This window comes from Chrysochloris asiatica, unplaced genomic scaffold (assembly GCF_000296735.1).
Source record: "Chrysochloris asiatica unplaced genomic scaffold, ChrAsi1.0 scaffold00050, whole genome shotgun sequence".
NCBI classification, from domain to species: domain Eukaryota; kingdom Metazoa; phylum Chordata; class Mammalia; order Afrosoricida; family Chrysochloridae; genus Chrysochloris; species Chrysochloris asiatica.
Window position 1 is genome coordinate 3,859,823 of NW_006408568.1, and position 23,972 is coordinate 3,883,794.

The 23,972-nt window shown below is 41.3% G+C and overlaps 1 protein-coding gene across 1 annotated transcript in view; it reads right to left on the reverse strand.

The window, feature by feature from the left end:
• Positions 1-19,945, reverse strand: part of NDUFA9 (NADH dehydrogenase (ubiquinone) 1 alpha subcomplex, 9, 39kDa) — a 42,901-nt gene extending 22,956 nt beyond the window's left edge. The window contains exons 1-5 of the mRNA XM_006862673.1: positions 19,891-19,945; positions 10,927-11,097; positions 9,960-10,057; positions 7,563-7,654; positions 4,005-4,146 (exon numbers count right to left, since the gene is read on the reverse strand). Coding sequence (XP_006862735.1) covers positions 4,005-4,146; positions 7,563-7,654; positions 9,960-10,057; positions 10,927-11,097; positions 19,891-19,939 — 552 coding nt within the window. The 5' untranslated portion in view covers positions 19,940-19,945. The remainder of the gene's footprint in view (positions 1-4,004; positions 4,147-7,562; positions 7,655-9,959; positions 10,058-10,926; positions 11,098-19,890) is intronic.
• Positions 19,946-23,972: the final 4,027 nt, after the last annotated feature.

The window sequence follows — 23,972 nt, forward strand, 5'->3', positions numbered from 1 at the left end:
GTTCAGTTAAGGTGGAGGGTCAGAGAAAAAGAGTCTGAAGACCCCCAGTGAGATGGATTGGCAAAGTGGCAGCATCAATGGGCTCAAGCGTAGCAACAATAGTGAGGTTGGCTCAGGATCAGCCAGTGTTTTGTTCTGCTGTGCATAAGAACACTATGAGTCGGTACCAACCTGATGGCACCTAACACCACCACCACCCACCACCACCACCACCACATCTATTTTTCCTTTACTCCACCCACCAGGTAGAATCCCAATCCTGAAAGAACCCTATTAGCCAATTTTTTTGAGCCATATATTCCTACTGCATTCAGCAGTTGGAGGAAAATAAACAGAAACCATAAAATGGTACCACTATAAATTCATGGCACTAATTTAACTAGCCCATTAATATTGTTTTCCTCCAGTCAACTTACTCTGCCCTCTGACAATTTTGAACATATTCAATTCTCTCGAATTTCAGACCTTTCTCTCCTCATCCCATCAGTAAAAAAACTTCTCTTCTAATCCAAAGAGAAAATAAAAGGCAGCAGAGAAAACACATCAAGTTCCCACCATCATATCTCCAAACTCAGGTGTGTACAGCACCATTCTCTTCTCCTTTCTTATCACAACAAAGGGGTTCACCCACCTCTCACTTTCTCAGAACCTGCCCAATTATTCTCTCCCAACTCCCATATCTTCATTCTCACCCTCTTACCAGCTGCTCCCACCAGCATTTAATTATGTCAAGATTATCTATTTTAAAAGAAAAAAAAAAACCAACTCCACACTCCCCTCCAGCTATCTACCTTTCTTGTTCCTTTTGCCAATCACACAACATGAAAATGTTGTCTACCCTCAGTGTTCCCAATGCCTCAGAGCCTACTCACTCTCCACTCACTTGTACTCTGGAATCTGCCACACACTTGCAATGCAACGATTCTTGACAAGGTCACCAATGACCTCCAGATTATTAGACCCAAGGGTAACGTTAAGAGTTCTCATCTTACGTCTTTCATCATATTAAATATTAAATCTAAGGAACCACTCCCTCCTTCTTGTGACAGTCTTCTTTATGCTTCTATAGCACAATACTCCCCAGGTCCCCTCCCACCTCTGTATGCCCACTCTTTCTTAGTCGTTGTTTGACAAGTGCCTTCTCTATAAAACCACTAATCATTAGTATTCCTCTTGAGTCCAGTCCAAGTACCTCTTTTCAATCTACACTTCTTCACTAGGCTATCATATTCTTTCCCAATGCTGATGATTCAGAAATTTTTATCTCCAACCAAGCCCTGAGCTCCAAGATCATAAGTCCCATTCACCACAGTTACTTGGAAACTGACATGCATCTGAAATGCAGCCCAAGTCCAAAAGTGGATCACCATCTTCCATTCTCCATAAAAACCTTTGTCAATGATGGCGCCACACTGAAATTTCCTAAGGATAGTTAAAAAACACTGATGCCCAAGTTCCATCTTCACAGACAATGTTTTGATTGATCTGGGGTACAGCCTGGGCATAAGGATTTTTAAATATCCTCAGTGATTCTAAAGTACAGCAAAGCTAAAGAACCATGACCCTACATCCCCTTCCATATCTCAGTATGTCTCCTCTTATGAAATAGTATTACCATTCACCCAGTGACTTAGGTGAGCAGGCTGGACAGCTGAGTCTTCCCTCTGTCACCACTGACACTCCTCCTTTGCACACCTCTGTGGCACACATAATTCTGTGAGCACTAGGGCAGAGGCGCACAAACGCATATGCACTCTCCCAGCTCTCACTCACGCGCTCTTGACAATGCAGTGTGAGAACACGACACCTGAATGTGCTGAAAGCCAGTTCCAGGATTCTGAGAAACAGCATGCAAAACGAGAAGCTCACAAAGAAATGAAGCTGGGGCCCTGATGAACACTGGCTGCAACCAGTGCCTAACGGTCCCTACTCCTGACTGTTTCAGATACGTGGGCCTATAAATTCCCATTTTATAAGCCAATTTCCATGGGATTTTCTGATACTAACAATACTATATGACAGGTACTCCTTTCCCCCTATTATATGTTTCTATGACAGTTTATTTTGCAACAGTTGGTGCATCTCAAATTATTTTCCTCAACAGACTAGAAACTTGATGTGGGCAAGGATCCTGTCTGTCTTATTCACTACTGTATCGTGGACACCTCTTAGCACAATCTGCGGCACATACCAGGTACCTAATAAATACTTCATTAGAATAAACTAATGTAAATTATTAGAGCCACTCTCCTACACTGCTGGTGGGACTGTAAAATGGTGCAACCACTGTGGAAAACAATATGGCACTTGGACTCAGCAATCCACCTACTTAGGATATATCCTCAAGAAATGAGAGTCATGACAAGAATAGATATATGCACACCCATGCTCACCACAGCACTATCCACAACAGCAAAATGATGGAGACAGCGTAAATGCCGTCAACAAAAGAATGGTTAAACAAACTTTGGTATGCACACATAATGGAATATAACATAACAATGAAGGATAACGACAAATCTGAGAAACACTTCATAATATGGATAAACCTGGAGGGCATTATATGCTGAGTGAAATCAGTCAACCATAAAAGGACAAATACTGTATGGAGCCACCATTGTAAAAAGAAAAGGTTTTCTTCATAAAAGAAACATTCTATGACGGTTACCAGGGATAGGAGTGAAGGAAAATCATTCACTGGGTAGAAGATGTTGTTATGTGTCATTGAGTCCATTTCCACTTATAGCAACCCTGTACAGGGTTTCCAAGGAGCAGTTGGTGGGTTTGAACCACTGATCTTGTGGTTAGCAGTCCAGTGCTTATCTTACAGCACCACGTTAGGTGTAGACACATGTAACTTGGGTGACAGGGAAGGCAATATACAACAGGGAGAGAGGTTGGCAGAGGAAAGATGAAGGTAGTGGAATACAAAGGGAGGAGTGACGAGTTAAAGTGAACAGAAGTCAATACTGTTAACTGATGGCACATGGAGGGGATGGCAATGATTATAACGACACAAAGTGTATATGCTGAATGCAGGACCGATGATCTGTTCTGTAAGCCTTCACTCAATTCCCAATACAAAGTTTATTAGAGCCACTGTCAAGGAACTCAGCTGTCCTTATCAGACTGACACAGAACCAGCTCACCATAGCAAAAATCACCAGGAATGGCAATCCCAGACACTGCAATTCCTTCAAAGTCTCTGACTCTAAACCAGAGTGGTCAATCCCTAGATTGTTGGGAGTACAAAAGCAAGTAATGAGTATGAGTTTCCTGGAAAATATCTATCCCTGTTATCCTACCATCTTCACACTACCATTTTAAGAGACTGACATAAAACTATGACTATGTAAGGTTTACAGGAGCTCTGGTAGCATAGTGGTTACAAATTGGGCTGCTAATCTCAGGGTCAGCAGTTTGAAACTACCAGATGTTCCGCGGGAGAAACATGCGGCTTTCTGCTTCCATAAAGATTTACAGCTTCGGAAACCCTGTACAGGGTCACTGTAAGTCAGAACCGACTCCACGGCACACAACAACACTGGAAGGCTTATGGAGTCCAGGTGGGGAATAAACACTGGACTGCTAATCAAAAGCTTTATGGTTCAAATGCACCAGCCATTCCTCGGAAACCCTATACAAGGATACTATGAATCACAACCAACTCAATGGCACCTGGAAAAATCAAACAGCATAAGAGACAGAAAAAGGTGGGTCTTTAATCTTGGCAAAGGTATGAGTCTTTTGCCAAGAACAATACTGTATTTCTGATGATGAAGACAGAAAAATTCTTTTATGCCCCCAAAAACATATAAGTGTTTGAGGGTTTACTCAATTTTGAAGCTCTTTTAGTTCTCTGCAAACAGAAAGCACGCAACCACAATGTCAAAACACACACCAGCCTTCTAGTTTGGGATATGAAAAATTTTAAACCATTTAAATTCTGGATATACCATGAAACTCACTCTGTGAACCATTCTCCAAATCAACATGTTACTTACCTTATTTCTCAGATATCTAGAAGAGCTTTTCATATTAGCATTCAGATGAGAAACATGAATCAACTTTTCAACTCCGGCTTCTTTGGACACCTGAGCAATTGCCTGGGGAATCTTCACAAAGACGTCTTCATAATCAAAGTTTCTGAAAGAAAGAAGAGATCGGTTAAGAACACTAAAATGACTCAGGATCTCAAAATGTTCTAGGATAAGTTGGATTTCATAAGTGTAGGAATTCAAAACAGTTACACTTTTTTTTTAATGTTTTACTGTGAATTATGTGATAGTTTACATGGGAGAATATTAATTTTACATTCACCCTATCGTATATCATTCATTGCCATAGTTACAATCCCCTCCATGCATCATCAACCAACCAAAGGGTATACCTTACAAGCCTTCCCCTCCCCCCTCCCCCAGCTCATCAGCACACAGCCCCTCTCCCTCTCTGTGCCTAAAGTCCCCAGCTGCTCCATCTCTCCACGTCATTGTCTCTGCCTCCATCTCAGGCATCACTGCTTCTCCAGGTAGGGTCCTGCTCTCCGCTCTTCTCCCTTGATGGTCCCAGGGACCTCCACTCCTAGATTGCAAAGTCAATCACTCCCCTCCTTGCTACAAAACGTCTACCTTTACATTTCCAACCCTCACAATCAGTCCTGATAACAATTATTCACTATTGTATCACAGAGACCTGTCCGCATTTCCTTTCATTAGCCCCGCTTAGACAGATTGGATACTACTCAGTGGAGATTCTATCTTCCTCCACACCCTCTGGATCAAGAGGGAACCTCTTGAAAGCTTATAAACCAGTCACTTCTTGCCTTTGTAGTTCCACCTCCAACCCCACTTTGGGTAGCCAACGTCCAAGTTGCCCATCCCTGTCTACTCTGTGTATGGAGGGGATGGGAATGATCCTTGCTATAAAGATTTGTTCCTTCTTTTGAGCTACGGCAGCCATAGGTGTAGGTCAAGTTCATCAAATTGTATCAGATTACTCTTTTTTTTTCTCTTATCTTCTAGCTAGCTCTGAGCATCCAGTCATTGAAGCTAGGTCAAGTGAGTATTATCTGCAAGTGTGGGTGTTTTGATGTATATGCTCTCTCTTCTTATCAGCTGGACACTTCACTCTCCACTCTAGTCCTCTGTGGCTATGTCACTGACTCTGGGCCCAAGAGTCCCCATGTCTTGGCACACTGCTGGCCAATCAGGTCTTCAACGGGTTCACAGAAGTCTACTGAACGTTGTAGGGCTTAGCTCACAGCTTCATTGCTGTTTTTCCCTCATTTCCCCTTATCGGTGTCGAGCGTGGTCACCAATCTCAGTGTGTATTCCCATTGAGTCTTAGTCTTGGAAGGGGGTTTGCTCTGAGGGGACCCGACTACTTGCCTTGATGTCTCCTGGGCAAGCAACTTGCTTGTTCTTGTAGTAATCAGTCAGTCTGCCTATATTATTTTGTATTTTTCCTGTAAGGTCTTTCTTTCAAGAAGTATCTTCTGTTCTTCTAGCTGCTCCAGGTTGGTCTGCCCATCCTTTCAAGTGGAAATTTCCCACTTCTGAAGATTCTGGATGCTGTTCAGGATTCCACGTATGGTCTTATGTAATGTAGAGGCTCCACAGGAAGCCTCCTTCACCGGGCACGTTGTAGCCCCATTTTAGGTATTCCAATCCAACAGTTACACTTTTAAACAGCAATCATCTACCTCAATGACAAAATTAGTGTTGTTCACTTTTTTTAATTCTATAAATCTGCTCACTGTCATTATCATACAGACTTTATTTCTTACTGCAAGTTTTAAGTCAATCAAGCAGAATATTTTGTCTTTAAGGAATCCTGAGGCTGAGGGCCTGGGTTCCTGGCCAGGAAGACACTGTGTGGGAGTGGAGAAAGGCAAATCACTTCTTGTCCTTGGCACCTTAGTTTCCTCAGGGGTCGGGGGAGGGGGGAAAGAACTAAAAATAAAATTCACTCAACTGATTCAATTCTACATTAACTAAATGCTTACTCTGTACAAGGAAGTGTGTTAGTTACTACAGGGGATAGTTATCACTTGATGTGGTACAGTGAACTATGTAACATGGCCCTTCTAGCCACAGTGTTATAATTCCCACCAAATAGTTGAGTGTGACTATGCAAAAAGGTTCTTGTGCCCACTACGGGGACTGACCAGCTTACTAATAAAGTAAGGCACCCTTGTGAGGGTTGGACCAAGCAAATAAATAGTATAGAAATGACACAAGAGGCAAGAAAGGGGCACCTGACTATCAAAACACAAGAGATGGGAGCGGAGCACATCCTTTGGACCCAGGTTCCCTGAGCTGGGTGGGAACCTCTTAGACCTGAGAGAGAGAGAGTTATAATACTGGAGATGGTGAAAAATAGCCAGAAGCAGTGGTCAGAAGACTGGCATGAATGAAGTGGCATGGTGGGCTTCCCGACACACACAATAAGAGAGCTGAGTGCCTGTGGGCACTAACTGCCAGAGCTAAAGAGCTTTGTAACACTGGTCCACACAGGGCAAAGGCTGAGCTAAGATGCCCAAGGACCAGGGAGAGCCGAGAAGAGATTGTCCTGATTGATGAACTGTATCTTGAGTCATTTCTAATCCTACATTGTAACATGTTAATTCCTGGTGTGGTGCTGTAGGATCTGCACTGGACTGAGAACCACAATGTCATCAGTTCAAACCTATAAGCTGCTCCTCAGAAACCCTACACAGGGTTACTATGAGTTGGAATTGACTTAACAGCACTTAACAACAACATCAACTTCCTTTAGAAACCCTGTAATCATGACTATCGTCCGTGAGTTTTGTGGATACTGCAATGAATTTTCAAATGCAGCAGATTTTTAGAGTGCCATAGGAAGGAGAGATGGTGTCAGAACTGATAAAAAGGTTGGAGAGATGATGGATCATAATGATGATTCTATCTCTCTCTCTCTCTGCCACGCCATTTTCACCCTAGATGACCCTCCAGTCAAAATAATTCATAAAATACATGAAATATACAGACATATTTACATAAATGGAAGTGCAACTTTAATAAATGCTATAAAAGAGATGCTGAGAAACAATCCACACTGTTCAAACTAGTACTCATGCCATTTTCAATTAGCAATGTGGAGATCTAGAAGTCTGTCCAGATCTAGAATCCATGTTCATCTAAGATCTAGAACCCATCCTACCTCCTAGTCTAAAACCCGTGTTCATCTAAGAATGCTGTGGAACAGGCAAAAACCTACTTTCTAATCCCATCACAGATGGGCAGATCTGGGCACAGGTTCAACATGAGCCATTTTGTCAAGCCATTTTGACACAACCCACACTGACTTTTTGTGAGTAGTACATTGTACTGCTGACATATCAGACTTAATACCAGCTAGATACCAAGATATATCTTAGGGTGGGGGGTGGGGGGCGTGGTCACTGGATATGTAAGTGGTTTTCAATTAACCTTTATTTATGAGCTAACAGAACATGCCGGGCATATTGAAAAGTGCCCAACAAATGTCTACCGAAACATAACAATTATGCAGAGAAGAAATGAAAGCCAAAGACTTACTTAGTTTCCCATTCTCGCCCAACAAGATTGATGACCACATTGCTGTGCTCCACTGCTCTTCGGATGGAATCTTTGTCTCTCCCATTCCATTCCTGTAATAGCAGAAGTCAATCCAATGACATTATAAGGGGTGAACCCTGCATTTAATTAACATTTCTGTAGCCCTCCCAAGCTCCATTTATTAAAGAAGAAATGATTCTGCAGTCTCAAACTCCCTTGAAATTCTCTCTTTTGGAAACAAACAAGTCAAAGTACATTTTACTCAAGTAATCAAATGACAGAATTAGAAAAGGCTGCTCATTTTTAAGAGCCACAGGTGGGAGAAGAAGACTCCACGATGACTCTGAATGGGAGAACTTGTGTCCTAACTGCATGTACTATCAAGAAGATCCTTGAGAATAAAAGTTTGGAAGAGAAAAACCATTTTAGAAACAAGAGACTGCTAATATAAGTATTTGAAAATTCAGTAAAAAGTATATGAAAATGCTTTAAAAATAAATTCAAATTTTAAAAGATGACAGATAATCTATATACCAATAATACCAGAGATGTTAAGGATGGTTACTAAACACTTTTTATAGGGGGAAGTGCTTAAAAAACAGTCGTCCCAAGCACCAAGAACCAAAGCAGTGTTTCTCAATGGCATCACGGACAGCACATTTGGGGCAGCACAAGTCTTTGCAAAAAGGGACAATTGTTTTCATGTAGAATAAGCATTAGGATGCTACTGCAAGGTAGGCGGTTCAAACCTGCTAGCTAGCTGCTCTGCAGAAGAAAGGTGAGGCTATCTGCTTTCACAAATATTTACAGTCTTGGAAACCCTAATGAGCAGTTTCATGCCACACTACAGAGTCACCATGAGTCAGCACTTACTCAACTGAAGTGGGTTTTTATGACACTTAGTTAGCATCCAGGTCCCTGCCTAATAAAGCAGTGTAACTCTCCAATCACTGTGGTAGCCAAAATGGTCCCTGTGCATTCTCACTCACTCTACTCCTCCATATCCTTCTCCCTGACTTGTCCCAGTGGGAAAGAAGGAGCTAAAGAAAGAGCCTACAGATTAAAGAATGAAAACTGGGAATTCTCAGAAAGGACATTCTAAATTAAATCTATGCAAAGCAAATTGGGTTATAGAACACTATCTGATTTTATCTGTCTATAACATAACTTTACAATAGAGACAGATACACAGGTGTTTCAAAAAGTACATGGAAAAATTTCCATTATCTTTTAATTCCACTTTTGCACAAATGGTTTGAAACCTCTTCATATAAATGAGACACATATGCAACTCTGAATTTTCAAGCAGCTACATTTAATAATATACTTTAACTCACTAGATCCAAAATATCATTTCAACATGTAATTGCTCCGGTAGCATAGTGGTTTCAAATCAGGCTGCTAACCTTAAGGTCAGCAGTTCGAAACTACCAGCTGTTCTCAGGAGAAAGATAAGCTTTCTGCTTCCGTAAAGATTTACAGCCTTGGAAACCCTACTTAACAACAACAACCATATTATTAATGATGTTGTTAAGTGCCACAGAGTTGGTTCCAACTCACAATGACCCTGTTTAGGGTTTCTAAGGTACATGTCTTGGCAAGAGCAGAAAGTCTCATCTTTTTCGTGGAGCAGCTTATGAACTCAAACAACCAACCCTGTGGTTTGCAATCCAATTATCATATGGAGCCACAGAGCTCCCCATTAATGGTCTATATTGTTGTTGTTAAGTGCTGTTGAGTCTATTCTGACTCACAGCAACCCTGTATAGAGTCTCTGCAGAGCAGCTGATGAATTTGAATAGTCGACCTTGCAGTTCAAATCCAACCAGGATGCCAATGATACATATTTTCATTATTTTATATAATTTTCATTATTTTCTTTGTATTAAGTCTTTGAAATCTAGTCTTTTACCCTGACAATACACATTAATTCTGACTAGCCACATTTCAAGTGCTCAATCACCACATGTAGCTACCATACTGGACAGCATAGGTCTAGAGCCCAAATGGGAAAACCATGGCTCACAGGTAAAATCCAGCCTACACCCAACTTTATAAATAAAGTTTCATTATATTCATTCTTTTATGTATTGTCTATGGCTCCTTTCAACCTAAAACAGAATTGAGTTATTATGACAAAGACCCTATGACCCACAAAGCATCAAATATTGACTAATCTGGCCCTTTACTGAAGAAATTTGCTGACCACAGGTCTAGAGTGTGCATGCCAACATATGGAATGCAGGAACCTAGTGGAAGGCATGCCTTTTAGATAAAGGATGTCCCTGGTCCATTGTGGAGACAAATTGCTACTTTACCATACTGCTTTTCTCTCCTAAAAATGACCTCAATAATTTACATTTTTCAACTACAACGACAAGTCATAAAGGCCCTTACCAGGAAGATAATCTGGCCCAAGTCACCCATGGGACGAAGGTGCATGAGGTCATATGTGTCACACCGATAGGGTACGATCACCTGTGACCCCATACGTCCTAGAAGAGAAGATTAAAACAAGGATCAATATTTGACATGTCATTTAACAGAGAAACATTTTCCATGCTAAAGATGCCATACACAGAGCCCGGGGACGCACTGGTTAAGTGCCTGGCTGCTAACCGAAAGGTCATCAATTTGAACCCACCAGCTGCTCTACAAGAAGAGATGTGGCAGTTGGCTTCCATAAAGATGTACAGCCTTAGAAACCCTATAGGGCAGCTCTACTCTCTTCTAGAGGGTCACAACGAGTCAGACTCAAAGCGGGAGCAATAGGTTTGGATCTGGGTTTTTACAGATGCCAGCACTTTTCAGAGTTCCTTAATCCTGTCTTCACAGCCTCTAGTGGAACCTGTAAGAGCTGGAACCTGCCAGGGCTGCCTTCTTTTCCTGGGTCTCGCAGGCATTCTGTCTTTGGCAGGGTGGATGTAGTCTTACCATTTTTCTATCACTTGTTATAATGAAAAACACCTGAGTTTTCCATCTCTGACAGGTGTCCACCTTACCAGGTTCTGGCTTTCACACGTTTCACTGTATACTGTTGGGAAGCATGAGTATGCTTTTAACACTACAGTAGATAAAAATGAAGGAAATTCAAGATTGTTGTTGCTGTTGTTAAGTGTCATCGAATTGGTTCCGACTCATAGTGACCCTATATAGGGTTTCTGAGCAGCAGCTGGTGGCTTTGAACCTTCAATCATGCAGTTCAAACCCACCTTGTGGTCCAAAGCACTATCCCGTAGCACCACCCCAGGAGCAGCGGAATTCACAACACTGTTCAAATGAAAAAAGGCATAACTCATGGCCTCTCATCAGGTAGCCTAGGAGACGGCAGTGGGACATACTGAATTCATGAAACTTTACTTACCAAGGTGGTTGACAACATATCGGCCCAGGAATCCTGTGGCTCCAAACACAGTGGCCACGACCCCACTGACTGAGGAACGCCCCCCTTTCCCATGAGGCATGAGAGCATGATGAAGCTGGCGCTGGGGTGGACCGTGAAACACAGAGGTGACTGCAGCAGTGATGCCAGAACCTGAAATAAAACATCACAGCACAGAAAAATGACAAAAACTGATCTGAAAGGGACTATGAAAACAAACAGCCTCTTTGCCCAGAAATCTGGTACATTATTTTGTTATCAAACTTACACTAACTTGTTAAGTGCCAAAAACAGTAAGAAGAAACACAAATTATTCCAACAAAATCCACAGGACATAAGAAAATAAATAAATATTTACAAAGTAAAGTCCCTGCCCTATGTACCAAGGAAGATAAATCACATTTAAAAACAAAAAACAAAACTAACAGATATTTAGGAATATAAACCTCTCTCGTCAGGGAGGTGAGAGAATGAAAAATAAGGGAAGAATAAATCAAATAGATCTAATCATAAAGAAGGATTCCTGGAATAAAATGTTTTGAAAACTTTTAAAGAGAACTAACAGAAAGAGCAGATTTCTAAGTTAACATGTAATAGTGCAGATATGGAAATAAATATGCCCAGAACAGAGAACCATAAACATTTACATACAACAGACTGTGAAACTGATGACTAATGAAAAATAAAATTGACAATATAAGCTGAAGACTCAGGACTGTTAGTTGTTCATCCTAGACTCTTACGTGGTACCAGGAGAAACCCTCATTTAGTCCGCCCTGCATCACTACTTCCATCTGCTCTCTGATGCGTGGAATAAGAGTCCATCTGGACTTAGCCTTGGTGGGCAAACACTACTTCCTGCACTACCCCATATTGATTGAATGGGAATCAATGACTTCTTCCCAGTAGCTCTTATCCCTTATTATTGTTGTTTTGTGCAGTGAGTTGGTTCCAACTCATAGGAAAACAGTATAGGGTTTCCAAGGCTATAAATCTTTATAGGAGCAGAAAGCCTCATCTTTCTCCTGAGGAGTGACTGGTTTTATTCTTAGCTTTCTCTAAAACAGGGGTGAGGAATGTCCAGCCCACGGGCTGTATGTTGTTGTTGTTAAGTGCCGTCGAGTCGGTTCCAACCCATAGTGACCCTGTATAGGGTTTCTGAGGAGCAGCTGGTGAGCTTGAACCAACAACCTTGTATAAGGCCCACGAAATCATTTAGTCTGGCCCAGCCAAGGTAATCTCAGTTCCAGCCATCACATAATAGCAGGCTAATTTTAAGTTGATAATTTCGTATGGCCCGTGAATGATGTTATAAATATCCAAATGGCCCTTGGCAGAAAAAAGATTCCCTCCCACCCCATCCCCCGCTCCAAAATAACAAAGATCAAATCTAATCCCTCTTCCACATTTAAATGCAGCAATTATATTCCTTATGAAAGTTCTCCAGGATAAATATCCCTAGCTCCGTCAACTTTTCCTCATATGGCAGAAATATAAATCTCATTTAGATATACTCAATTTTTTAAGTCCCTCCTAACTTATTAAAGTGTGAGAACAAGTTAAATAACTGCTATGTAATAAGTAGAACAATAAAAGGGTTTAAAGTTCCGGATCACCAAAGTTTAGAGCTTAGGTTTGGTTTGGTGCTTTGCAAATCTAGAAAAAGCTGAAAGAGACAAATAGGAATTCAGAAGATGGGGCATTTATCTTTTAGGGTAATTTTCCAGTGGTATTCTACCCTGGTTCTGGCTTTCACGGGTTTCACTGTATACTGTCGGTATGCTTTTAACACTACAGTAAATAAAAAATGAAGGAAAATCAACATTGCTGTTGTTAAGTGCCATCAATTCAGTTCCAAGGAGCAGCCAGTGGGTTTGAACCATTGATTTTGTGGTTCACGGTCTAGTACTGATCCTACAGCACGCTACACCAGGACAGAAAACTCACTGGAGAATTGTGCTTCCACTGATCTTTTAGGATAGTTATGATCTGGAAGGAGTGGTACTAACAGGTAACACTCTGACTGCTAAACAAAAGGCTGGTGGTTCTAGCTCACCCTGAGGTGCCTAGAAAAAAGACCTGGAGACCTGCTTCCCAAAATCAGCCATTATGGAGCTATGAAGCACAGTTCTACTTTTGACACACAAGAGGTCTCCATGAATCTGAACTGACTCCACAGCAGCTGGTTTGGTTTCTTTTTTTTAATAGTAAACTGATATGATCAAAAAATGTACGTAATTAATAAATACTTAAAAAAAAGCTAAATTAGTATGCAAGCAAATTATATCTGAGACCACTGGCACTGCAGTAGGCTTTTGAGCAGAGGTGATTAAGGACAATTACTCCCTGATGGGATCCTGGTGTGGCACTGGACTACAAACCATAATGTCAATAGTTCAAACCCACCAGCAGTTCCTCGGAAGCCTTATACAAGGTGTCTATGAGCTGGAACTGACTTCATGGCACTTAACAGCAACAACAATGGTATTCATTTAAAAAAAAAAAAAAAATGGAGAGACGAGTCAAAGAGGGTAGTAACTTATTTAGTGGGTATTTAAAATTTGCAGAAGGCGTCCTGGTGGGGCACTGTAGGATAAACACTGGACTGCTGTCCATAATGAAACCCTACACAGGGTCACTATGAGTCAGAACTGACTGGATGGTACTTAACAACAACAATTTGAAGAGAGGAGTTCTGGTGGTGCAGTGGTTCATCACTCAGCATCAAACAAACAGGTTGGTGATTTGAACCCACCAGCTGCTCCATGGGAGAAAAGATCTGGTAAGCTTCTGTTGCTAAGATTGTTGTTTTTAAGTGTTAAGGGTTTGAAGTGTCAACCTATGGTTCAAACTGACCTTGTGGTCCAGTGTTTATCCTACAGCACCACATCAGGACTCCAACAAGTAGCTATTAAATGACCACAAAAGATACTGTCATTCATAACGTTTAAAAAACAACAACAAAGTGTGGAACACTACGTAAACCAAAAGAGCTAGTTTTCAATTTCATAAACTTTTTTCTAAGCCTGCGAGAAAGGCTGTAATGTTACATGTTATTGTTAAGTGCTGTCAAGCTGGTTTCAACTCTTCCGATTCACTGCGACCCTGTATAGGGTTTCCGAGGCATGGCTAGTGAGTTTGAACCACTGACCTTGCAGTTCAAACAGACCTTGTAGTCAAGTGCTTACCCTACAGCACCACAACAGGACTCTGTAATGTTACATACGTCAACTACACAGCAGAAAATGAAAGTAGGCAATTTTACTTGCAATAATGACCATTTACCCTTTGATGTATAAATATCTCAATTCCAAAGTGTTGCTTTGGGCAATCAATAAAATAGAGCAAATGTGAAGGAAAAAAAAAAAAGAAGAAGAAGAAGAATGGAGTCAGTCAAGGTTCAAATCCCACTCTCCTACCATAAAGCTCTGTGATCTTGACTAAAGTAACTCACCCTGAGTGTAGGCTTTTCATCTGCAGACTAGGAATGGCAAAGTCTACGTTCCATCATCATTTTATAGTTCTGTTCTACAGTCTTTTGATTATGTTATATACTAGCATTTTCTCCTGAGTTTACACAAAGGCATACTTTACCGGAAGTTATAAAGCATGGTGGTTCAGAGCACGGAATGGTGCCAGGTAATGAAAAGTAAGTTAAACAAAAGAATCTATAAAAACATCTAAAACTTTGGTTAGTGGTAGCAGGTGCTCAGTGTTGTTGTTGCTAAGTGCCATTGAGTTGATTCCAACTCACAGTGACCCTGTATAGAATTTCTGAGGAGCAGCTGGTGTGTTTGAACTGACGACTTTGGTTTGCAGTCCAGGTCTTATTCTACAGTGCCACACCAGGAGTCCATGTGCTCCATTAAGTAGCATATATTATTATTTACAACCTACATTATGTCTCACCACTGTAATACTTTAACATGAACCAACTGATGTCTTAGCAAAGAAGTCATCCATTTCTTTGCCAAGATGATAAGCACCAAACATCTTCCCAGTGGTACTTATGAACTTTACAAGAAGAAACAAAAAGGGGGAGGATCCTCTGAATATTCCTGATTTCACTTCAGGCTGAACATCAAAATTAACTGTGGGACTTTAAAAAATTTTTAAATAAGGTGCAAGGAACCAATCCCAAACAAATTTAGTCAACAGTTTTGAAATGGGACCAAATTTATGTTTTATAGTGCTAACAATGTGTTATGGATTGAATTGTGTCCCCAAAAAAGATATGTTGTAAATTCTAACCCCAATATCTGTGCTGTTGAATCAGTTACGACTCATAGCAACCCTATTTAGGGTTTCCAAGGAACAGGTGGTGGGTTTGAACCACCAACCTTGTGGTTAGTATTCCAGTGCTTAACCCACAGTGCCACACGTAAAAGAGCTAAACAGCAAATTTCAAAGGGCAGCTTGAGAAGAAAACTATTAAAATGAAATGTCCAAAGACCTGAAACTAGAAAACCAAGAAGGAAGAACTTAATTGGCATTTCTCAAGCTGACAAAAATGAAGAAAAGGATTCAAGCCTCACGTTGCAACAATAAAGGATATCAAGGGCAACATACTAAAATGATGCAATAAACATCAAAAGAAGATGGAAGGAACAGAGAGAGTCACTAAAGCCAAAAAGAACTGGTCAGTGTTCAACCATTTCAATAGGTGCCATATGATCAAGAAAGAAAGAAGTCCTAGCTGCACTGAAGACACTGGCGAAAAACAAGTTCCCAGTAATTGACAGAATACAAATTGAAATGTTCGCACAGAGTGATACAGCACTGGAGAACCTCACTTGTCTAAGCCAAGAAATTTGAAAGAGAGCCACCTGGCCAACCTATTGGAAGAGATCCCTATTTGTGCACATTTTAAAGAAAGGTGACCCAACCAAATGTAGAAATAATTGAACAATAATCATTAATATCATATGCAACTAAAATTTTGATGAAGATAATTAAAAAATAGTTGCAGTAGTACTCCCCCAAGGAGTTGCCAGAAATTCAAGAAGATGTGGAACCAGGATATCATTGCTGACATCACATGGATCTTGGCTGAAAGCAAAGAATATCAGAAAGATGTTTATTTGTATTTTATTAACTACACAGAGGCATTCGATTATGTGAATCATAATAAACTGTACACAAAATGTTGAAGAATGGGAATTCTAGGAAACTTAACTGGAAGGAGCTCTGGTAACGCAGTGGTTACAAGTCAGGCTGCTAACCTCAAAGTCAGCAGTTCGAAACTACCAGCCATTCCGTGGGAGGATGAGGCTTTCCTGCTCCCATAAAGATTTAAAGCCTCGGAAAACTGACTCCACGACATACCACCAACAACAACAACTATATATAGACCAAGAGGCAGTCTTTAGAACAGAAAACGAGAACATGGAATGGTTTAAAATCAGGAAAGTTGTGCATCCAGGTTGTACCCTTTAGCCATATTATTCAATCTATATACCGAGTAAATAATCCAGAAAGCTGGATTATATGAAGAACCTGGCAACATGATTGGAGGCAGCCTGCAATATACAGATGATACAACCTTGCTTGCTGGAAGTGAAGGGACTTAAAATACTTACCAATGAAGATAAAAGAGTATAACCTTCGGTATGGCTTGCACCTCAATGTAAAGAAAATGAAAAATTCTCACATCTGAACTAATAAATGTTGTTGTTGTTAGGTACCATCGTGTCGGTACTGACCCATAGTGACCTTATGCACAGCAGAACGAAACAGTGTCATGATAAACAGAGAAAAGATTAAAACTGTCAAAGTATTCATTTTGCATGGATCCACAATCAATGCTCATGGAAGCAGCAGTCAAGAAATCAAACAATATTGTATTGAGCAAATCTACTGAAAAAGACATCTTTTAAGTATTAAAGAGCAAAAGATGTCACTTTGAGGATTAAGGTGCAACTGACCCAAACCATAGTATTTTCAATTCTCTTGAACACATGTAAAAGTTGGTCAATGAACAAAGATCATAGAAAAATTTATACTTTTGAATTATGGTGTTGTGAAGCATACTGAAATTGCCATGGATTGTCAGAAGAACAAATAAATCTGTCTTGGAAGAAGTACAGTCAGAATACTTCTTAAAAGCAAGGATGGCAAGACTTCATCTCTTGTACTTTGTACATGTTGTCAGATTGGACCAGTCCATGAAGAAGATCATACTTGGCAAAATGGAGGATCAGCCAAAAAGAGGAAGACACTCAATGAAATGGACTGACACAGTGGCAATGGGCTCAAACATAACAACTGGGAAGATGGCATAGGACCACAGGACCAGTGTTTCATTCTATTTTCTAAAGGGTTTCTTAGTTGGAAGGGGCTCTAACAGCATCAAGATCATCTGTAGTTATTTATAATAACCATCTATGGTTATTGAATAATCCTATTTGGGTTATCTTCATTATGTTAATGACACAGGACTAATGTAGGATGTGTCTTAATTCATTATCTTAAGAACAGGGATTGGTTCCATGACTTCCAAATGGTTCAGTCATGGTCAACAGAAACAAGGGCAGCTAGGCAGCTCTACACATTGCATAGCAACCAAATTTCTTCTGCTGTAGATTTTGACCTGAGTAAGAAACAGCAGTGTTCCGATCAAAATTAAATATTAAAAAGGTGGCAGATGTCCAACATAGCAACACACATCCAAAGTGGCATAGTCAGCCACCATCTTTGAGCAGGGCATCACTTCTTGGATTCTGTTGCTGCTGCAAGATGCCACTGAATGGGTTGACTCAGTGACACTGTGTACAACAAAATGAAACACTGTCTGTTCCCGCACCGTCCTCACAATCATTGCTGTGTTTGAGTAAATCGTTGCAGCCACTGTGTCACTCCATCTCACTGAGGATCTTTCTTTTACCAAGCATGATGTCCTTTTCCTCCTGATAACATGTTCAGAGTATAGGAGCTGACATCTCACTATCTTCATTTCCAAAAAACATTCTGGCTGTACCTCTTCCAAAACAGACACTCTCATTCTTCTGACAGTCCGTGGTATATTCAACATTCTTCACCAACACCATAATTCAAAAGCATCAATTTTTCTTCAGTCTTCCTTATTCAATATACAACTTTCAAATGCATATGAGGCAACTGAAAGTATCATGGATCAGATGCACCTTAGTCCTCAAAGTAACAATTTTTCTTTTTAATCCTTTAAAGCAATCTTTTGTAGCATATTTGTTCAATGCAAAGCTGCAATCCTACTCCAGTCAAAATTCAAAGCATAAGAGATGTGATTGCTACGTATCAGGTACTTGCACTCGTTTCCGTGAGTCATGCCAGATCTGTTTTATGTTTTACTCTGGTTGCAAGTCCTGCTTTGGGATACAAAAGGGATTGAACAAGCAAGCAAAAGAAGCACAGCTGGGGTAAGAGAGATACCAAGCCACATGAAGATCACACAGAAACTCAAAAGAGACAAGTATCTTCCTTCAGAGCCAACAGAGAATGATGTCTAGTACAGCTAGCACCCTAATTTCGCATTTCTAGCCTCCTGGTGTGGCGCTGAGGGTTAATGCGCTGGGCTGAACAGTCACTTTGCAAGCTCACCAGCTGCTCCTTGAACCCTATTCAGGGTCGCTATGGGTAGGAACTGACTCGATGGCACTTAACAACAAAACTATGAGAAAATAAAATTTAAAGCCACTCACTTAATAGTGTTTTTCTTACAGCAACACTATAAAGACAGGGTGATTCTGACATGCAGCCAATCTTTACAGCAACTAATTGTTGTTGTTGTTGTTATATGCCGTGGAGTCAGTTCCAACTCATAGAGACCCTGCACAGGGTTCCAGAGGCTATAGATCTTTACGGGAGCAGAAAGCCTCATCTTTCTCCCGCGGAACAGCTGGTAGTTTTGAACTGCTGACCTCAAGGTTCAAAGCCCGATTCGTAACCACTATGGAATAGTCTGTGGTGATTAAATTTTACTACAAAAAATATAATTGGGGGTGGGGGGGTTGACTGAGGCTTGTTTGTAGGTAAGAGGGGTAGAAGGTACAAGCACGAGGAACAATTATATTCCTAATTTTCTTTCTTTCTTGCCTCCTTGTGAGTGGAAGAGCAAATATGTATTCTCAGTGTAAGGATCAAAAAAGCAGAGCCAATCAGTTGAGTTGGGAGACTGAACACTGCTGACAAAGTCTAAGCTATCCTCACTCTTTCTTTTCCTTTCCAGGAAGCTTCTGCTTCTTCCCTCCCCAAACAAGCCCTCACCCTCAGGTCCCAGCGATCTACTCTAACTAATCTATGCTATATATGTTGCTGTTGTTAAGTGCCGTCGAGTCGGTTCCGACCCATAGCGACCCTGTACAGGGTTCCCAAGGGGGCAAATCTTTACGGGAGTAGAAAGCCTCATCTTTCTCCCGCGGAGCGGCTGGTAGTTTCGAACCGCTGACCTTAAGGTTCACAGCCCGATTCGTAACCACTACGCTACCAGAGCTCCTTATGCTATATATGAGTGTTTAAATATTATTTCATTTTATCTTCTCAGAAACTGACATTAAGGTATTATCATTTCTATTGTGACTCTAAGAATCTAGGGGTTGAGACCAATTAAGGATTTGCACAAGATTATAAAACCTCTGACAACTAAACCCTACTCTGGAGACAACCCCTCCACTACCTTTCTTTTCCGTTCCTTACAGATTCACCCTTCATTTCCGCATCCCACCTCCAAAAAAAGTTTCTCTTAACCCCAAACTTACAAACCTATCAGAATTCTTTTAGTGCTTTACCTGCTCGACCTCCCTTCCCAGGCTCACACTCACAGAGCGCACCCCTCTGAGAAGTACCTCTGGGCCTAGAAACACCAGAGTGTCTAGAGAATAGGCGTGTCTGCTGCAACACAGCAGCACCCCAACAACTTTATATCCCATCTCCGAACCCCGCTCAGGAGCCGCTGTTTCCGATGACACTTACGTGACATTGGAAGGACGCGAACAACCGGGAGATGTACGGCGGCGGCCATCTTCTCCCACAATCCCCCACGGCTAGCAATCTGATCGACTACGGTTACTATGCTGGGCCAAAATTTCTCTCCAAGCCTGTCTGCGCAGGCGCTTCACCAAAAAAAAAAAGTAGATCTGAAGTTGGAATAGAATACAGCTGGTATCTAGTGGTTACGAATTGGGCTGCTAACCTCAAGGTGAATCGTTCGAAACTACCAACTGTTCGACGGGAGAAAGATGAGGCTTTCTGCTCCCGTAAAGAATTACAACCTCAGAAACCCTGAGTTTAGACTCATTATGAGTTCCGAACCGAATTCACGGCACGTAACCACCACAGCTGAAAAAGGAACTGGAGGAAGGAAACCTAAAGGAGAGGAGAGGCGGGGGTGAATGAAAGTGTGGGAATTGTGAGTCTGAATCTCAGACCTGGGATAGACAGTAAACCAGTGACTTAACTCAAGCTACCTTGCAGATAGCTGTCCTGTGCTTATTCTGGTGGTTGGGGCTTATATGCCGTGGAGTCGGAACCGACTCATAGCGACCCTGTACAGCGTTTCCGAGGCTGTAAATCTTTATGGGAGCAGAAAGCCTCATCTTTCTCCCGCGGAACAGCTGGTAGTTTCAAACTGCTGACCTCAAGGTTCGCAGCCCGATTCGTAACTCCCTTCACCTTCTTGACTCTCAGTGTGATGTCTCTCTGAAATTGATAGATAAGGTAGTCTTTACCAAGAGTATGGCAGTGGCACGGTTCCTATCCTGGAAGAGTACTTGAAGGGACGAACCAAGACCCAGAAAGTGGGGGAGGAGGAAGGTAAAGAAGAGAAATAGAAGTCAGGGTGTGGATCAGAATATGGACTTCTGGTGTGGCACTGTAGGATCAGCACTGGAATGTGAACTAGAAGGTCGGAGGTGCAAAACCCATCAGCTGCTCCTCGGAAACTACAGGATCACATGAGCCGGAACCGACTGACGGCACTAACGTCAAAATATTAGTATTTGCCCCCAAAGAAATAAATGCACATCGAGCCCACCAAACACATTCAGGCCTTTGTTCTTGCTGGTTCACTTTTTTTGGCATGTGAATTCAGCTGTCAGCATGAACTTGTCTCTACTCAAAGGTTACCTCTTTGGAAAAGACTTCTCTGACCACCCTATTCAAGGTACTCATCATATAACCTGAGCTGTATTTTTAAGTCATTTACTTAGCAAAGCATTTAACACTACCTGGCATATCATATTCAGTCGTTTTGAACCTGCAGTCCATGATTCATGAGTGAGATATAGGAAGTGAGAACCTCTTGAAATGTACATAATTAATGGCTACCTGTGCTATTTTGTACTTTTTTCTAGGAAGAAACTTCATATGGGTCTCTTAAACAAGTTTTTTTTGTTTGTTATTAACTATGGACCCCTTCTTGTCAAGTGCCGAGTAAGTTCCCACTCGTTGTGACTCTGGATAGGGTTTCCAAGGAGCAATTGGTGGGTTTGAAACACCAACCTTGTAGTTAGTAGTCTGGTGCTTATTCTACAATACCACACTAGGACTCCATGGACCCCTTAAAGGGTTGTTGTTGTTAAGTGCCAACGAGTTACCGCCGACTCATAGCGACCCTGTATAGGGTTTCCGAGGAGCTGCTGGTGAGCTTGAACCACTGACTTTGGTGACAAACAAGGGTAGATGTTAGAGTGATCTCAACAGCAATAGGTTTGGTTTTGGATAGGCCCCTTTGAGAATCTATGTTACTCTAGAAAGAGCCATCTGAAGCCTGAGGAAATTCTAGAAAGATTGAACACTTGCATTTTAAAGTATTTTTTTCATGTCATACCTCTCAGGAGACAGTGATCATTTAAGATATCTGCTTAGGTTTATCAGAAAGCAAACTAGTTTGAGGGCTCTAGGACTTTATAATTCTTTCAGTGTTGTTTTTTTTTGTTGTTGTTTTTCCTCAGGAAGAGAGAAAGTGTGTAGCTGATCTTTACAAAAGGCCTGGAGTGAGTCCTTGTTACTGTGGATAGGATAAATTTATGGAAACCTTATAACAGAATGAAACATTGTTTAGTCCTGCTTCCTCTCAAGATTGTTGATAAGGCCAAACCAAACCAAAGCCACTGCCATCAAATTGATTCCAACTAATAGTGACTGTGATAGTTAAAGTTTTGTGTCAACTTGACTGGGTCAGGATTCTCAGTGGTTTTACAGTTAAGGCATAGGAATCCCCCATGATGAGATCTAATATGATGTAATCACTTCCATGATGAGGTCTGCTATCAGCAGAAAATCAACTGAAAGGAAGTTTCCTGGTGTGACCGGCTTCCAATGCAGTTTTGCTGGGCCTGAATTCTCTGGATTCTGCATCTGACTTGTCATCTGACCTCCAGTTTTTTGGACTTGAGTTTGTGGCCTATGGTATTGCCTGCTGATCCTGAGAGTCAACAGCAGCCTTCCATTTTACCTGCTGACGTGGGATTCATCTGCCTTTGCATCCAGAAGCCTGCCGTCTTACCTGCTCATCTGGGGTTTATCGGCTCCTGCAGCTACATGACTAAGTCTCCAACCTGGCACCTGACTCACTGACTGGGAACTTGCCCACCTCTACAACTGTGTGAGCCATTTCCTTGATATATAATATAGATGTGTGTGTGTGTATATATATAAGCTTCACTGGTTTTGCTTCTCTAGAGAACACCATATAGGACAGAGTAGAGGTTTGTTGTTGTTGTTAAGTGCTGTAGAGTCAGTTCTGATTCATAGCTACCCTGTATAGGATTTCCGAGGTGTGGCTGGTCGGTTTCAACTACCAACCTGTGGTTCAAACTGACCTTGAGGTCGAGTGCTTATCCTACAGTGCCACACCAGGATTCCCAATGGGCTTGTGAGACTGTAAATCTTTATGAGAGTAGATAGCCTTACCCTTCTCCCACAGAATAGCTGGTGGGTTTGTACCCCAGACTTTGTGGTTAGCATCCCAATGATTAACTTACTTCACCATCAAGTCTCCTAGTAGAGTGAGTTGTTATTGTTGTTAAGTGTCATCGAGTCGGTTCCGACCCATAGCGACCCTATACAGGGTTTTCGAGGCTAGAAATCTTTACAGGAGCAGAAAGCCTCATCTTTCTCACACAGAGCAGCCTTAATTTCTCCCACAACCTTAAGGTTCACAGCTTGATTCGTAACCACTATGCTACCAGAGCTCCTTGGTAGAGTGAATAGGTGTTACCTAATAGTGGACTTGTAATATTGGTTGTTCTACCCTATTCCTCCCCCACTGTTTATACTATCAAAATTTAAAGAAAAATGAAACCCTGGAAGAAACTTAGTAATGCTAGGCTATCTTACAGAAGTTATTTCTTGGCCTTATTCTATATTCACTCAAAATGTACCATTTGCTAATATTTGATTATGAAGTCAAAATAGATATGAACATACTTTGATAGTTATGATCAATTGACAGACCCCAATATTGTCAACAACCTTCTAACCCTATGTAACATAGTCAGTTATGTGATGTGACTCATACAAAGTAAACACTCCCTTGTGTCTCACTGTTAGTTTCAAGGTGGTATATTTGAAAGAACACTGACTTAAAAATGTAGGGTATTAAATCCTAGTCCCGGTTCTACCAGTTACTAGTTGGTACTTAAACAAGGTCTTACACCTTATACCTGTCTAACAGAGAAAATAATGTCTACTCCATTACCTCAAGAGGTTATTGTGAGGATCAGATGACATAATGGATGTGAAGGTGCTTTGTCAGTCTCAGAGTGCTATATGCATGTACATGCAGTCCGATTCAGATGTCATTCACGAATCAGTGTCATAGAAAGTTAGAGTTGGAAGGTGTCTTTAGAGATCAATAAATCAAATTTCCATTTATATTAAAGCAGAAGAAATGGAGGCCTAACATAATAGATCATTGATAAATAAGGTTGATGAAGGTTGTTGTCACGTGCCGTTGAGCCAGTTCCCATTCATAGCAACCCCTGAAGATGGTTTCTGAAGAGTGGGTGGTGGGTTTGAGCTGCCGATAAGATGTTGCTGTTGTTGTTGTTAAA